Source organism: Pollachius pollachius, assembly GCF_949987615.1.
Source record: "Pollachius pollachius genome assembly, chromosome: 7".
NCBI lineage: Eukaryota > Metazoa > Chordata > Actinopteri > Gadiformes > Gadidae > Pollachius > Pollachius pollachius.
The window spans coordinates 1,800,704-1,817,991 of NC_136940.1; the positions used below are offsets into that span (position 1 = coordinate 1,800,704).

The following is a 17,288-nucleotide window of genomic DNA, read 5'->3' on the forward strand; positions in this document are numbered from 1 at the left end:
CAAGTTCACTATGTATAGTTTACTGGTTTAGGTCCTGACCGGACCTCAGGCTGGCTATATGGTCGGTAACACAGACCCAGCTCACCATGAAACTTGTTTATCACTGGTTTTGGGTCCGCTGACACCAGGGCCTGCCCATGCATTTGTACGATGAATCCTCCCGTCACATGAGTCCTAATGTTCAGCGAACCGTAATGTTTATTAGGAGTGTTAACGTGTAACATGAGCCGTGATCTTCCTCAGGGAGGGGCGCTCCAACGCCCACGTGAAGGGGGACTATCAGAGGATCGGGGACGTCATGCTGAAGAACATGACCGCCCTCAAGGTGAGCTCTCTGATTGGTCCCCATGGTGACTGCCCTCAAGGTGAGCTCTCTGATTGGTCCCCACTTGGACCGCCCTCAAGGTGAGCTCTCTGATTGGTCCCCACGGTGACCGCCCTCAAGGTGAGCTCTCTGATTGGTCCCCACTGGGACCGCCCTCAAGGTGAGCTCTCTGATTGGTCCCCACGGTGACGGCCCTCAAGGTTTGGTCTCTGATTGGTCCGCACGATGTGTTACGTCATTCTGAAGACCATGACCTGATAAGGTCACATGCAAAGTGTGACGGCAACCAATGGGATGTGTCTGTAGCTGACCATGTGACCTCCCGTGGGCCTGCTGCGGCTGACGTTAAACACACCGGTGTGCAGACCTCCTGACCTCCTCCGCCCGCTGGTCCACCTTTAACCAGACCTCCGCCCGCTGGTCCCCCCTAACCCGGCGTCCTCTGACCCCCAGGAGTTCACGGGCTACCTGCAGAAGCATGACGAGGTGCTGACGGAGCTGGAGAAGGCGTCGAAGCGCGTGAAGAAGCTGGAGACGGTGTACAAGGAGTTTGAGCTGCAGAAGGTGTGTTACCTGCCGCTCAACACCTTCCTGCTGAAGCCCATCCAGAGGCTCATGCACCTCAAGCTGATCCTGGAGCGGCTGAGCAGACACTACCCCCAGGACCACCCGGACCACCACGACTGCAGCGGTGAGGACAAAGAGACACACAGACACACACAGACACCGAGACACAAACAGATACACACAGAGACACAGACACACACAGACACCGAGACACAAACAGATACACACAGAGACACAGACACTGAAGCCCACAACACAGTCCATTCCCATTGCCTCCATCCTGATTGGTTCTCATCGACCAATCTGGGACTCATGCTTCTGTCATCCTATTGGCTGCAGAGGCGCTGAAGGAGGTGGCGGAGATCGCGGCGCAGCTCCACAGCAGCCTGATCCGTCTGGAAAACTTCCAGAAGCTGACGGAGCTCCAGAGAGACCTGGTGGGGGTGGAGAACCTCACCTCCCCGGGCCGGGTGAGTGCCGTGACGCCCGCCCACCACTAGAGGGTGCTGAGGAGCCCGGGACGGAGAAGTTCTTCTGTTTATTCACTGATTCATAACGAGATAATACTCATCAGCATTCATGTGAAGTTGTATGTTTTTTCCTTCGGCACCAACTCCATGTCTGCATCCAACTCAATGAGCATGAATTCCTTTATCGATTCATACTAATTACTATTTACTAGTACTTAGCATGGTGTAGCGTCTTATCCTAGCTATCTTGATACACGGGGAATGGGTTAACCTAACAATTGTTAGTGCCTGGTTCTTGTTTCTATGAACATTCTTACTGCACTGACAGCGATATATTGTTGGTCTCTTTCTTCAGACAAATATACTTATTGTAAGTCGCTTTGAATAAAAGCGTCTGCTAAATGCCCTAAATGTAAATACACAATGCTAAGTACTATTTTTCACAACTACGGTTGTGAGTTGAACTCCTTCGTCCTGCCCTCTGTGTAATCATGCCGCTCTAACGGGTGATGTTGGTTCCTCTGCTTCTGCAGGAGTTCATCCGGGAGGGCTGTCTGTACAAGCTGACCAAGAAGGGGCTTCAGCAGCGCATGTTCTTCCTGGTGCGTAGGGAACACCTCCTCCGTCCGCACGTGTGAGTGATGAGCAGCTGCTCCCTGTGAGGTGACCCTGAGCTGTTCCTCTCTCCTCAGTTCTCAGACATGCTCCTGTACAGCAGCAAGGGGGTCACCGCCACCAACCAGTTCAAAGTGCACGGACAGCTGCCTCTGCACGGCATGATCGTGAGTGAAGAGTGTTTGTCTTACTCAACCATTCTTCTCTGATCCTCTCTGAAACATGACCTCAAATAAGTTTAATCAAACACACTTTACCATCTCTTCATTTATGCCTCGAAGCCTGAACTTGACGTTCTCGAAACAAGAAGGGTGGAGGGCTTCGATTATAGTTCAGTTGTCTGAAAGCTAATTAAAAAATAAATGTTACTATTTTGACCCAGGTGTGGTATTGCTGCAAAACTGGCTTAATCCATTTGTGTGTTACCTTTCAGCAAAGTAGAATAGTGACGACAACCAATGATTAACTACAAGAAAAACAGTCAGTCCAACCTGTATTTGAACACATTGATGTGGGTTAATATAGGTAGCAGCTAGCACAGTGAGCAGCCAGAACAGGTAGCGGCTATCAAAGGTAGAGGCATGCTAGGCTAGGCTAGGCTATGCTAACATAGCATGTGTGTGTTTTACTCCCGGACGCAGATCATTGTGCTGGACGCACCGGTAAGACACACCCACACACGTCTATGCACACACCTTTACACACACACGCCTAACAGGTATCTCAAGAAAGGTTTTCATGGTTTTCACTCCCTGCGTCAAGCCTGGGGTGTGCTTGAATTCCTAATTAGCTTGTAAACTCCTTAGAAGAGCTGTAGGTTCTGCAGGGTGGTTGTAACAAATTCATGTTATGGGTTTGTTCACACTGTCAGGGCTGACTACCTGAGCCAGCCAAGAGACACAGCTGGACAGAACACCGATAGACAGACCTTGAACTGGCTGGTCTGGTCAGTGTGTCCTGACATTTGAAACCAGTACCGCTGCAACCTGCCTGATTGTTCCCCTTTGGTCCGATCAGAGACCTTCGCAGTAGCCCAGGTCTGACCGTAGATGGCGCTGTACCACTGGTTGGATTTCTAGTGCCAAAGGGCTCTTTACACCTTGACCTGATTAGGAGGATAACCTGATGAGGAGCCACACCGCGGGCAGATATCAGATCAGTCGTACTCTGAGCTCTAGACCTCGTTATGGTGAAGGCCTGACCTGCCTCCTCATTTAAAGGAAACTTTGGGCCACCTGAAACCTGCTCCCCCATGCCCCTCCCTCCTGGGCCCCTCATGCCCCTCCCTCCTGGGCCCCTCATGCCCCTCCCTCCTGGGCCCCTCATGCCCCTCCCTCCTGGGCCCCTCATGCCCCTCCCTCCTGCTCCCTCATGCCCCTCCCTCCTGGGCCCCTCATGCCCCTCCCTCCTGCTCCCCCATGCCCCTCCCTCCTGGGCCCCTCATGCCCCTCCCTCCTGGGCCCCTCATGCCCCTCCCTCCTGCTCCCCCATGCCCCTCCCTCCTGGGCCCCTCATGCCCCTCCCTCCTGGGCCCCTCATGCCCCTCCCTCCTGGGCCCCTCATGCCCCTCCCTCCTGGGCCCCTCATGCCCCTCCCTCCTGGGCCCCTCATGCCCCTCCCTCCTGGGCCCCTCATGCCCCTCCCTCCTGGGCCCCTCATGCCCCTCCCTCCTGGGCCCCTCATGCCCCTCCCTCCTGGGCCCCTTAAGGTTCCTTCCACCTGGGTTTTGCAGAGGTTTTTCTCCTGGTCCTTTTCGAGGGCTTGGGGTTAGGGGACATGAGTTGATTACGTCGTTACATTTTACATTTAGGGCAATTAGCAGACGCCACATTAAGTACCTCGTCGCCTCTGTCCTCCAGGTGGACGAGAGTGAGAACGAGTGGTCCGTCCCTCACTGCTTCACCATCTACTCGGCCCAGCGCACGGTGGTGGTGGCGGCCAGGTCAGAACCGGATTGTCTCAAAACTCAATCGCCAAGTCTCTTTAGAGGAAGACTGAGGAGTACCTGCTGAATGTTGTGTTGGACGTCTCCCTTTAGTTCCAAGATGGAGTTGTCCAAGTGGATCGAGGATCTGAACATGGCCATCAACATGTCCAAGTCGTCCAACGACAAGGCGGACATCTTCTTCGACGCGGGCCTGAGGGACCGCTCCAACCGTAAGACCGTTTGTTGACCTCTGAACACTGGAGGTTCCCTCTGATGGCTGGTTCACTGTGTTGTGTAACGTGGACGCCTATTGTATGACGAGATGGTGTGCTTCTGCATTCCTGGGGAACAACGCTTAAAGTAACCAAACACTAGAACCAACGTCAGCCAATCGACGTGACGGAATATCACCATGTGCTAATTTGGGCCAATCAGTATCACGGCTGTGTGCCATCAGATGTCATACATTTTAGCCAATAGAAACCCATGAATTAAGCGAGTAGCTCTTTGTGATTGGTTGGTGATTTAAGTGTTTGGTTGCTCTTTGGCTCCGGATAGGCTGTCCAGATCCTCCTCCTTCAACCCTGCCCCCCTTCTCCATATATCCTGTTCGTCCTCCTCCTCCTCCTCCTCCTCCTCCTCCTCCTCCTCCTCCTCCTCCTCCTCCAGGGTCCTCTGACGAGGTGTCGGTGGAGCAGGAGTCGGAGGACGAGATGAGCTCCTCTCACGGCTCTCTGGACAAGCAGGCGCACCACCGCGCCAACACCACCCTGCACGTCTGCTGGCACCGCAACACCAGCGTGTCCATGTCCGATCACAGCCTGGCTGTGGAGGTACTCCTCCACCCCCGCCTCCTCCACCCAGGGCCAGCAGCCTTATAGCAATGCACCCACCTCCTCCACCCAGCAGTCACACCGAAATACACCCAATCCTCCCCAACACACACACATCCTTAAGATTAGATAAAATAGTCACCCTTAAAGATCTCCCCAACCCCACTAAGATAAGGGATCATGAGAACACGATAAGGCTTCGCCCCCCCTCCACCCGTCACGTTGGCTCCGTCTACTCATGAAGTCTGATCTGATCAGTCTCCAGCTGTACCAGAAGGGCGGTGTAAGTGTGGAATGCTTGGGAAACGCCCGGGCTGCTGGTAATGTGGTTAAGCCGGTGGCGCTCAGAGCAGAGAAACAGAACGACCTGCAGCCATGGGGCAGGGGCAGGGGCAGAACGGATGACATCATCACCGTGAGACCAGTGATCATGTGACTCGAGACCAGGGAGCGCAGGTTCTGGAAATGTCTGGAAACACGTGGCCGTGTTCACACACCTGAGATGGATCCTTTCTCTCTGCATCGTCCGAGTCGATTGATCCGGGAACTAACCCCTGTTCTCCTACTCTACCTGATCACGCCTGGTGTCTCCTCCTTCTGATTGGTCGACCTAACTGTGTTTTAACCAGCTCTAACCACTTCATCCTTCCCTCCTTCTAGTTTCCTCTGGATGTTTTAATCACTTCCTGCGGAACGTAAACAGAGCCGCTGTGGCCCGGCTTGGTTTCCTGACGCTAACCGCCTCACTTCACAGATGTGATGATGACCATCTCTGTTTTCTTCTGTTGCTCTTCCTCTTGTGTTCGCAACAGCTTGACACAGAGTACTAACATGCTAACGTTGGCCTGTTTCCCCTCCCGTCTGTCTCTCCTCCTGTCTGTCTCTCGTTCTCCTTCTCTGCCTTTTCCTCTCGCTCTTTTTGACATTCTCTCTCTCTCTCACTCTCTCGCACTCTCACTCACTCTCACTCACTCACTCACTCACTCACTCACTCACTCACTCTGTCTCTCTCTCTCTCTCTCTCTCTCTCTCTCGCTCTCTCTCTCTCTCTCTCTCTGTCTCTCTCTCTGGGTCTCTGTCTCTCTGGGTCTCTCTCTCTCTCTCTCTCTGTCTCTCTCTCTGTCTCTCTCTCTCCACTCGCTCACCTCCCTGCCCCTCTGTGTCTGCCTCGCCCGCCCCCTCCTCAGTGTACGGCTCTCCGTCCGTCTCCCCCGAGCTGCCCCCCCGCTACCTGCTGGGCCAGGGGCAGCGACCCAACACCATCACGCACGTGTGCTGGTACCGAAACCAGAACCTCTCGCTCACTGATTACCTGCGCATGACCCAGGTACCCACGCCAGGGGCCACTAGGGTCCAGGGCTCGTTAGGGGCCAGAGCTCGTTAGGGGCCAGGGCTCGTTAGGGGCCAGGGCTTGTTAGGGGCCAGAGCTCGTTAGGGGCCAGTGCTCGATAGGGCCAAGGGCTCGTTACTGAAACCTTCACCTCACTCTCGCCTCACTCACTCACTTGCACTCTCACACCAACGCACTCACTCACTCACACATACACACAGATACATGCTCTCACACTTGCACTGTCTAACATTTACTCTGTCTCACTCACTCTCACACGCACACACCTTCACAATCTCAGTGATTATGCAGCCAAATACCTCATGACCTTTCCGAACCCTTTAGCGTTTTGTTTCTGACCCGTCTAGAATCAGCTGTCGGGGTACCTCTTGAGGAAGTTCAAGAACAGCAACGGTTGGCAGAAGCTGTGGGTGGTCTTCACCAACTTCTGCCTGTTCTTCTACAAGACCCACCAGGTCAGACCTCCATGTTATGTTCTCATTGCTCTGTTATAAGCAGGCTGCACCTGATTAGAGAGCAACCTGGAATAACCCTTACCCATGAGTGTAAGATCAGTGTTGAGCTCACTGTAGAGGCAGTGCTTGCATGCTATTATTTATTATAATCATTATTCAGTCATTTAGAACAGTTGTTCTCAAATGTGGGTACTCGAAACCCTAAGGGCACTTTGGATGACTGCAGGGGGTAACCAGAAATGTTCCAAATAAATAATGTCGTCGATTTCAGAAATTACCTCTTTTTTTTCCCCAAAAATGTTTGTGCCGGTGAAGGGGGTACTCGGCTGAAAAAATATCTAAGAGGAGGTACACTAGTAAAATATAATTGAGAACCACTGTTTTAGAAGACGATTTGACCTGAATTCAGATTCTTTCAACGGTCATTCAGGAGCAGGTAGGTTAGATGGAACATTGGGCATTGAACCCAGGACCTTCAGGCTGGGAGTCGTGCACCCTGCAACGTCCGCCCGTACATAGTCCTCTGTCTGAAGTAGCCTGGGCGTTTGTTTGTGTGCAGGATGACTTCCCATTGGCCAGCCTCCCGTTGCTAGGGTACACTGTCAGCACCCCCGAGGAGGCAGACGGGATCCACAAGGAGTACGTCTTCAAGCTGCAGTTCAAGTCCCACGTGTACTTCTTCAGAGCGGAGAGCGAGTACACCTTCGAGAGGTAACCCCCCCTTATACTGGTGTCACTGGGTTTCTTTGGACCAGTGTGTACAGGTGTCTCTCTGTTTGGAACAATGTGTACTGGTGTGTCTGTGTGGACCAGTTTGTACTGATGTCTCTGTGTGGACCACTTTGTACTGGTGTCTGTCCTACTGTGTCTGTCCATCAGTCTGGTCTGTCCCAGTTAGTTTTATGTCTCTCTGCCATTGTTTCGTCTTTCTGCACTGTGTCTGTCTGTTCGTCAGTCCATCATGTCTTGTTCTGTTGAGGCCTGCGTGTCTGTCTGTGTTACGGATGGTCCTTCCCCATCCTCTGCATGTTCTGGGAGTTTATGTGATGACGGCTCGAATGAATCACCTTATGGAGCGTGAACTTCCTCTGACCTCTCCTGGGTACAGGGGTCTGGTCCCCACTGTCTAAACCCTGTCTCCTCAGAGACCCTTAGACCTGTTCCTACTGACGATAGGAACTTACTCTATTTACTGACTAGAGTCACTCTATATCTTTACTGACTAGAGTCACTCTATGTATTTACTCTAATATAATTCACTGAGTCCGTCCCTCTTATCTTCAACACTTGTGTTTGTTTAGAAACAGAGGCAGACATTCCTGACTGCCTGTCTGTTTCCCACGGTCTTATCGTCTGTCTGTCTGTCTTTCTCTCTTGCTCTCCATCTGTCCATCAGACTCATACTGTCTGTCTGACTACCTGTCTATCTCTAACGGTCTGACTCCCTTTTCTGCCTGCCTGACTACCTGTCTGTCTGAATACCTGTCTAACTACCTGTCTGTCTCCAGGTGGATGGAGGTTATCAGGAGTGCAGCTGGGAGGATGACCCTCCTCGTTCCCAGAGTCCCCGCCGAGCTCAACAGGAAGTGACACGCCCAGCTCAACAGGAAGGGAACCGGACTCCTGGGGGTGATGAAGGGGTCAGGGTGCAGGGGGACCTCCCGGATGACCATAAAGACTTTGGAACCACTGGGTTCACCCACTGGGTGTCACCGCTGGCTGAAAGGACCCTGGGACGTTCTGAAGAATACATTCTACTCACCTTGTGTAGAATAAATGTGTTTATTCAGCTGTGTCCTGAGTGAGGTTTATTCCCTCGTAATCGAGGGGTTAGAGCGAGGTGTGTATCGAGACGGTAAAAAGGCAAGTGTGATACTCTGGCTGGAAGAATATGGAGGCATGTTGGTGTCACTAAGCTTCTTATTATAACGTGGGAGCAACATGCTAACGGGGCAGTTCGCATGTGGCATGCTAGGTGGCGGTTGGCATGTAGAATGGCGGGAGAGTTGAGCGCAGTGAGGAAGAGGAACAGAAGGTTGAGAGGAAGGAAGGAGCACCCAGTGTCCTCGTTTAAGGGCAAAAGGGAAAATGTGTTAAGAAAGTTAAAGTAACGTTGATGGACGAGGGATCAGCAGAGTTGAGGGAGGGTTTGAGGGAAGTATTCAGGCCTGCTTCAGTCTGAAGTGGTGGAAAATTGACTTGTTTTTTCTTATCGTTGGATCATTTTCCGACGGACAATGCATAGTGGGGTCTGTTCTGGAGAGCAAACTTGCATAGGCTAGAGTAGAGATGACATTACCACCGATAGTATAACTGTTTGATTTTTTTCATTGCATTGTTTTTCAACCTTATTTAACTTTTAAAGCCAGTCTTGTGCGTGAAAGGGAGATGTATTTTTCTGTTTATGGAGCAACGGTACATTAATGAAGGGATACTGCTTAAGATGCATCAATCATCTGGGAGATGGACGGGGATCAGATCGGCAGTGCTTTTCTGCCAGAGTAAATAATCAAGAGTTTACTTTATGGCTTTACTTGTAATCCAGTTCAATGTTCTGGTGCTCTACCTATAAAGTTGTTCATGTCTTTAACCTCTTTAATTTATTGTTTGAGGGTCTGTGCGGAGATGATGTGATGTCAAACTACGCAGTGTTTCATTCATGTTTCTTGTCGATTTCTGATGAAGTGAAACAGACGAGACATTTTACCCGCATATAAAAGGCGGTTTAAGATCTGAGATCTGTGCTCACAGCTGGATGCCGAATGACGTAAACCATTGTATTAGGATGTTTCAATGAAAACTGGAATATTTCATTGTGTGTGTTATTTGCATAGCTGGTGTATAATTAACACCCTAACCAAACCATCATCTCACCTCGGCTGAAGTTCTCAAGCATCAAAACTTTTGTAAAATGTTTAATGATCTTGTGATCTGTTGTCATGCCTTGTGTTACTGCATTGTTCAACAAATAAAATAACGTTTTTCTCGCAGCTCCTCAGTTTGATGTTATAATTAGGGATGAGGATGATTCTGCAGGATGACTTCACCTGGGGGTCAAACAGTGTAACCGGGCAGGAGTTCTGTGAATTACATGTGAATACATTCTAAAAAGGTCGGTTTGCCATTTTTGTAAACCTCACTGTTAAACAACCGAAATAACCACAATGAAGTGACTGAACAGGACTGACACTTGGGGATAGATGGTGATCTTTGTTCGCTCTATGATCCGGAGACACGAAGCCTGACGTGCCCAAACAACTCCAGCGGGGAGGGACCAGATTACCGGATTAACTTCCGAGGTAAAAGCCGGTTTGTTTTCGACCGAAAAAGGGAGTGGTGGAATTCAGTCTTCTGGTCAACGGCCCTGGCTCCTGTCCATGACGACTGGTTTTTATTGTTGCTCGGCGAGGTTCAGTGCGAGTGACTCAGCCGTTGGGAGAACCCGAATCCTCCACCAGAAACAGCGCGCATAACTTTACGCGTAGGCGTGGTCGACTAACGACCAAATCCGAACCCAGAGCACCGAGTCCATGATGTAGTTAATGAGACGAGGAGGGCGGGGACCGTGGGGGTATCCCCGCCTCTCAGGGCTCACGATGAGCTCCCTAGAAGGAAAGGCTGCAAGGCTAGACCAGACGGATCACACCTCCACGACCAAAGTCCGCTCGTAGCTTCTTAATGGACCATCGGAAGACACATTGATCATTCAGTTCTAATATTGACCATCCCGTTATATGTGGACTGCTAACCACGGTAAGGGGGCTTTATTGATGGAGTGGGCTTCTGCGTAATGTCGTGGTAGGTTCATAGCGCTTTGGATCAGCAGCTGTGGAATCCCGAAGGATTTTGCACATAATTTCAACCAATCATTCATAGCCTACTTGGTAGACTGCTGTCGGCATATTGGACGTGCTTATGGGTTGTTATGTTGTTAAACGGTTTGAATTCCTCTGTATCCCGCAGGGGGTTCCTTGGAAATCTCTCCCTGCGTCGGACGCGGTGTCGGGGGGGGGGGGGGGGGGGTTGAGGAGGACCGACACCACCTTATCCGGATGAAAGTGGCATGGAGATGCTCCGTCGCTCCTCGGTGTTCGCGGCCGAAGTGATGGACGTGTTTGACCGCTCGCCCACCGACAAGGAGCTGGTGTCCCAGGCGAAGGCGCTGTGCAGGGACTACATCCACTCCAGACTCAACCGGGCCGGGATCGGCTGGACCAAGCCGGACCACGGGCTGTCCGCGTCGGGCGGCAGCGCGCTGGGGGACACCTCGTCGGTCATCCTGTGGCTGGGTGAGTCCGCCCGGCGGGGGGCCACTTTGCTTGGGCGTCCAGGATCACTTAGGGGCCAGTCAGAATGTGAAGGGGTTGCATGTGCCACCCACTCACCCTCACAGGACTTACATTTAATGCATTTATTTACTCATCCAAAGCGACTTAAAATAAGTGCATTCAAAATAAGTGCAGTTGAATGCACTTATTTTAAGTCGCAACCCAGAATGTGCCAAGAGTCCGCTAAAGGAAGTATATTTAATTTTTTTGTTCATGGTCCAAGATGCAGTCTTTGATATCCATGCACTTTGGGCAATAGAACTAGATCTAACACGTTCAAATTATTACGTCGTTCATCGAGTTGAAGAACTCATAACGCTTAAAGATGGAGTAGGCATTCGAGAGAACCGGCCCAAGCGACCCCCCCCCCCCCCCCCCCCCCCCATCCATTCCTGGATCTTAGGTGCAGCTTTAAAAATCTATTTCCTGCTCATCTTTCCAGTAACTGTTGAAGTAAACGATAACTCGTTGTTTCTGCTGTGACTCATTCCCCTCTAACCTACCTGACTCTGTCTTCGATTAGTATTGTACCTGTGTTGATTTAACCTTCTTTAACCCATTTGTGCCGGCTGTTGCGCCGCGCAGCCCCTGATCTAGATAAGGAGAAACCGATGGGAGAACAACAAAGGGGCCCATGTTGAAAACGTTGTTGTTGTTGTTGTTGTTGCTAGGTGATGAGCTGGAGTACCTGCGCCCGAACATCTACCGTAACGTGGCGAAGCAGCTTAACATCACCGTGGCGTCCGAGAGCATCGTGTCCGACGCCTTCCTGGCCGTCGCCGCCGAGATCTTCTCCACAGGTACGTCTGGAGAAAGACACCCCTTAACCCTTAACTAAACACACCTTTAGCTGTAAGGACCCTTTACTAAACACACCTTTACCTGTAAGGACCCTTAACTAAACACACCTTTACCTGTAAGGACGCTTACCTAAAGACACCTTTAGCTGTATTAACCCTTAACTAATTAAATACACCACCTCTCCCTTTATAGACCCCGTAAAGGGAACCATTTCTCTCGGCTATTTTCTAACATAAGACATTAAGGATAAGGGTGTACGCCTCCCAGCTGGAAGGCTCTGGGGTCACCCCCTCATATCCTAGAACTAGGTGACCCCTGACCCCTACCTGCTCCTGGACTCCCTGTAGAGCAACTGCTGAACGAATAAACAGTGCACACACACACACACACACACACACACACACACACACACACACACACACACACACACACACACACACACACACACACACACCTGAGTATACTTTACTTGTATTGTGTAAGAGCGCACATTTCCCCTCCTGGGGTGAATGGAGGTTGCTTTTGTTTGGTTTCACTTTATCCGGCTTACGGGAATTATATTAAGGGGGGGGGGGGGGGAGGGGAGGAGCTGAAGGGCCCCTTATAAGGTAAACTGTTCCTCTCTGTGGTTTGTCATGACAACAGCTGTGACCCAACCCTGGAGCCAGCACAGAGGAGAACACACACACACACACACACACACACACACACACACACACACACACACACACACACACACACACACACACACACACACACACACTCCCTGAGGAGAAAACAGAGAATTAGGACCCAGCATAACAAAGAGATAAACTAAATAAACACACTCACTCACAAACACTTTCACTCACTCACTCACTCACTCACTCACTCACTCACACAGACACACACACTCAGAGAGTATAACACAATTATAACAATATATAACAACTTAATTTGTAAAACACCTTTTTAAAACTGCTTTTTAAAGAGTGTTTTGATTGGCAAAATAAAAGCATGATAACTTTGAAGTTGCATTAGTTACTTAAGAGTAACTTAAATCGCGATGAAACTCAGGTTTCCTTAGCACAAAAATGGAAGACAGCATTGTGTTGTGGTTGGAAGTGAAGTTTGTCCTGGAGGTGCGATCCTCCTTGAGGAAGTTGTGGAGGAGAGCAGATTAGAGCCTCAGCCTTATCAAACCAAAAACACGCTCTTATTTTAAAACGAGAAGTAAGCAGCAAACCAACATTTCCTGAAACACAGAAAAACAAGTCAAATGAAATAATTGAACTGAAACCAATACTATAATTATAACTTTTTAACTATTTTGGTGGAAGTTGTTGCATTGTTTATTACTTTGTGTGCTGTGTGTTGATCTATATGTGTGTGTGTGTGTGTGTGTGTGTGTGTGTGTGTGTGTGTGTGTGTGTGTGTGTGTGTGTGTGTGTTGGTGTTTTCATCTATGTGTGTGTCTTCATCTATGTTTGTGTGTGTGTGTGTGTGTTCATCTTGTGTGTGTCTTCGTCTATGTGTGTGTGTGTGTGTGTGTGTGTGTTGGTGTGTTCATCTTGTGTGTGTCTTCATCTATGTGTGTGTGTGTGTGTTGGTGTGTGTGTTGGTGTGTTCATCTTGTGTGTGTCTTCATCTATGTGTGTGTGTGTGTGTTGGTGTGTGTGTTGGTGTGTTCATCTTGTGTGTGTCTTCATCTATGTGTGTGTGTGTGTGTGTGTGTTGTGTGTTCATCTTGTGTGTGTCTTCATCTATGTGTGTGTGTGTGTTGGTGTGTTCATCTTGTGTGTGTCTTCATCTATGTGTGTGTGTGTGTGTGTGTGTGTGTGTGTTGGTGTGTGTGTTGGTGTGTTCATCTTGTGTGTGGCTTCATCTATGTGTGTGTGTGTGTGTGTTGGTGTGTTCATCTTGTGTGTTCATCTACTTGTGTGCCCCCCAGGCGTGACGTGGGGGAAGGTGGTCTCCCTGTATGCGGTGGCGGGGGCTCTGGCGGTGGATTGCGTGCGCCACGGCCACCCGGCCATGGTCCATACCATCGTGGACTGCATGGGGGAGTTCGTCCGCAAGAGCCTGATCCCGTGGCTGAAGAGGCGCGGGGGATGGGTGAGGAGAGCTTCAATTACATTCTCAATTAAATACAATTACATTCAATTGTATTAGTATAGCCCTTAATGACAGGGACAGTCTCACCAGCTGTATGTCTATGACCCCCCCTGACTCTAGCCCCCCCCCGAGAGACAGAAAGAGCTCCCTAATTCCAGTAATGGATCATTTACATTTATAATCCATAATTATATAATACATTTGTATTCTTGTAGTTAAGCGTCAATGCATCCATGTTTTCCCGACTTGGTAGCTTGAACACACGTAGGTCGAAGATGACACGTTTCCCGTTCTGACTTTCCACCTCCGACTGTTAACGAACGCAGCATAACACCGTAGTGTTTCAAGTTCTCTGCCTGTGTAGCAAATTAATGTCACGTGGTGGTATCGGATGGGCACATAGACTTGCGTACTCGACGATACCCGATGCTGCATTTAAGGCATTATCTGAGGAATTTCCAATACTGGCATCGTTATCGGAACAACTCTACAAAAAACAAAACCGAGTTTAAGATCCTCAACAGTGCAGGGTGCAGCCAGTCAGAGAGGAAACAAGGTTAGGGATAGAGCAGACAGGGCTGCTCAGACGGCTTTCTCAATGCAATAACAAGGCTACAGCTCAACAAAGTGCATTCCAGACTCCCAGAGAGCCTAGGAGCACAAATCAGCCAGGGTTTACAGAGGAAGATGTTTATAGTTTATGGAATGGTTTGGGTCAGGAGTGAATCAAAGGTTTACTGGATCTGTGTTGCCAGGACCCCAGACAATGGGGCGGCTCTGTGATAGATAGAGGGGAGTACTGATACACTTACGAGTATAAAGTGCTCCCACAATATTAACAGATCCCTTTTTGCTCGAACAGTCCCCCATGTATAATGAATAAAATTTCCAAAGGCTCTGAAATCATAGCTGCTTCAAAGTATTTTTACTTTAGATTTGAATCCCACGAGTCAACAACAGTCTGTAACAGATTTACAGTAATAACCCCCCACAGACATTCCCCATATTTCTGCTCTTTGAAGTTGGAGTAATTGTTCAGACCGCAGTCACCAGACCTCCAGTGCGTTCATCATCTCATCTTCCCATTTAAGGTCCTAGGAACGTTGAGTCAGCTGTGAATCTCTTCCCCACCTAGTCTAGGTCGCTTTAGAACTGCCAAAATGAATTAATCCTTTACTGACTTAGCATGGACTTAAGCAGACCGCATAGCTTATCAATGCCGTGTTTGCATAGCTCTGCATCATTTCACGTCTATTGTGAACACCATATTAAGTCAGAGAGCCTCTGTGAGATGAGGAGAACAGATGAGTGGGTCCGCTGCTGTTGGTCCAGACCATCTGTTGCTGAGCAGCAGGGCAGAGAGGTCAGAACGGCCGCAGTGAAACATGGAAACATGGGTCTATCTGGGGAGTCGTGATACGTCACCGCTCTCTCCCCAGACCCTGGTTGATTGAATGCCCCGGTTGTCCTCTGTCTCTCTGTGTAGACGTGTGTCAATTAGAGTCCCTGTGAATAACGAGGGCTAATGGGGGCATGGAGTTGCGTAACCAGACAGAACACAGAAGGTTTGTCTGTATGAGACTTTTCTGTCAGCACCAGTGAGGTCATTCGACTCACTAACCTGATGGGTTAGTCTTTCAAACGAACTGACACTTGATTGGTTCGTTTTTACTAGTCTCATGAGATCTCTAAGAACCTGATTGGTTAGTTAGTTCATGTCCTACACCGAACTTGATCCTGATTGGTCAGTTCTCCTGAGTCGTTCCCGGACACAGGAGGCCAGGAGGGGAAGGGTTGGATTGGGGCTGTGTCAGCAGCCTCCTGCTGTTGGCTTTATTACCCGTGAGAAGGTCCCAGCTGTGGTGGAGGGCAGCACACCTCACCTGGCCCGGTCACATGACCTCACATGACTCTCAGGTGTTCCAGAGCAGGAAGACATTTTAAAAGTACAGCTAATAAGCATTAGGGAGCCTGTCTCGAATGGGAGCTGCAAAATGGAGTTGGACAACTTTTAATTTATGTAAGAATGTTCGGAGAACTGGTTTCAAATGTATGTAATGTTAGATTTGATCCACCCCAAACTGTTTTTCAGTGATGTATCTTCTACCATGCTTCTATCACAGCACGGTAGAACAAACAGCCTTTTGAGATGCTTTAGCATTTAGTAATTCATTTAAATGCAGATTGCAATTTCAAGATTCTAACGATCGACTGTTGGCACTATCCGGAGCGACTCTCAGTGACTCTGATCCTCCAGGTATAGGGCTGAGGGGTGGGGCACACTGATCAGTACCTCCGTGTTCTGGCTCCTCTGGTTCTGAATGCTCCCTCTCCTTCCCCCTCCCCAGGTGGACGTCACCAAGTGTGTGATCAACACGGACCCCAGCTTCAGAGCCCACTGGCTGGTGTCGGCCGCCAGCACCTGTGGCCAGTACCTGAAGGCGGTGGTGTTCTACCTGCTGAGGGAGAAGTGAGCCCCGCTCCAGGGCACTGCGGTGGGAGCACTGGGTTTGATCGCTCTGCCTGCTGCCAGCCTCCTGGGAACAGGAGCGTGTGTCTGGACACGTGTACACCAGAGAACCTGATTGTTTACATGGACGCAACCGCGACGTGTTCACACGCTCACACACCTGGATCTGCCTTCTGTCCAAGACTCTTTTGGACAGCATTTGTGTTGCTTAAGACGTTTGGGAACCGCATGAAATAATCGGTTTGTTCAGAAGATGTTTGTTTGTTGTTTTTGTTTTTTTAATGGATCCCATAACCGTCTCTAAGGTTGTTTTGATTTATATTAAATTATACCATTAACGGATATAATGTATATATATTTCTACATAAGAATCTGGCATTGCTGAAAAAACACAAAGCAAGTGTTGTTTTGTGAGATTCTAAAATTAGACGCCACACATGCTTTGCATAGCGACAGAGGCGCCCCCTGGCGGCAGACATGTGTGGACAATGTTCCTGGAAATGTCCAAACAGCGGCTCAATTCCCATGAAAGCACCTATGTCAAGCCAAGAGCATTTGATCTACGTGTCACAAATGAGTCTAATTTAGAAGTGAGCACACGAGCCACGTATAATGCCACTACGCACACGTTTTTTACACTCTTTAGTACAATTGTGTGTATTACCTAGGCTACACATGTGTTTTCACATGTTTTTTCACATCTTCACGGAGAGAGAGTGGCCCGTTAGTTCAGTCTAATAAACGCTAGCCACAGAAATAAAGCACTTTAATATTTACGTTTGTATAACGAGTAGAATGTACCCTGTGAATAAAACCACGATGGTCTGGCATGAAGCACCCAATGTAATAGGAAATAAATTGTTTTTAATGCAATAAACTGCGGTGGACTGTGGTTGAGCACATCCTTGGGTCCATCAACAGATGCATTTTTATTTTAACCGTTTTATAATAGTTCTTTTGGTGCAGAAATAGGCTTATTGTAGCAGGCCTTCATATTCAAGATGTAGCGATTTTTTGAATGGCATTTTGTATTGTAAATCGTATGAGGAAAA

The 17,288-nt window shown here is 49.4% G+C and overlaps 2 protein-coding genes across 3 annotated transcripts in view; both read left to right on the forward strand.

The window, feature by feature from the left end:
* Window positions 1-9,524, forward strand: part of farp2 (FERM, RhoGEF and pleckstrin domain protein 2) — a 35,440-nt gene extending 25,916 nt beyond the window's left edge. For both annotated transcript variants that reach the window (XM_079739691.1, XM_079739692.1), the window contains exons 17-27: window positions 244-325; window positions 779-1,016; window positions 1,232-1,362; window positions 1,896-1,964; window positions 2,055-2,144; window positions 3,837-3,919; window positions 4,016-4,134; window positions 4,574-4,737; window positions 6,436-6,543; window positions 7,103-7,254; window positions 8,052-9,524. In XM_079739691.1, coding sequence (XP_079595817.1) covers window positions 244-325; window positions 779-1,016; window positions 1,232-1,362; window positions 1,896-1,964; window positions 2,055-2,144; window positions 3,837-3,919; window positions 4,016-4,134; window positions 4,574-4,737; window positions 6,436-6,543; window positions 7,103-7,254; window positions 8,052-8,133 — 1,318 coding nt within the window. In that variant the 3' untranslated portion in view covers window positions 8,134-9,524. The remainder of the gene's footprint in view (window positions 1-243; window positions 326-778; window positions 1,017-1,231; window positions 1,363-1,895; window positions 1,965-2,054; window positions 2,145-3,836; window positions 3,920-4,015; window positions 4,135-4,573; window positions 4,738-6,435; window positions 6,544-7,102; window positions 7,255-8,051) is intronic.
* Window positions 9,525-9,927: 403 nt separating this feature from the next.
* boka (BCL2 family apoptosis regulator BOK a) lies at window positions 9,928-17,113 on the forward strand. Its single transcript, XM_079739186.1, has 5 exons — window positions 9,928-10,296; window positions 10,507-10,832; window positions 11,543-11,671; window positions 13,603-13,766; window positions 16,115-17,113. Exons 2-5 carry the CDS (start codon window positions 10,607-10,609, stop codon window positions 16,238-16,240), a joined length of 645 nt encoding a protein of 214 aa, XP_079595312.1. The 5' UTR covers window positions 9,928-10,296; window positions 10,507-10,606; the 3' UTR covers window positions 16,241-17,113.
* The last annotated feature ends 175 nt before the right edge of the window (window positions 17,114-17,288 follow it).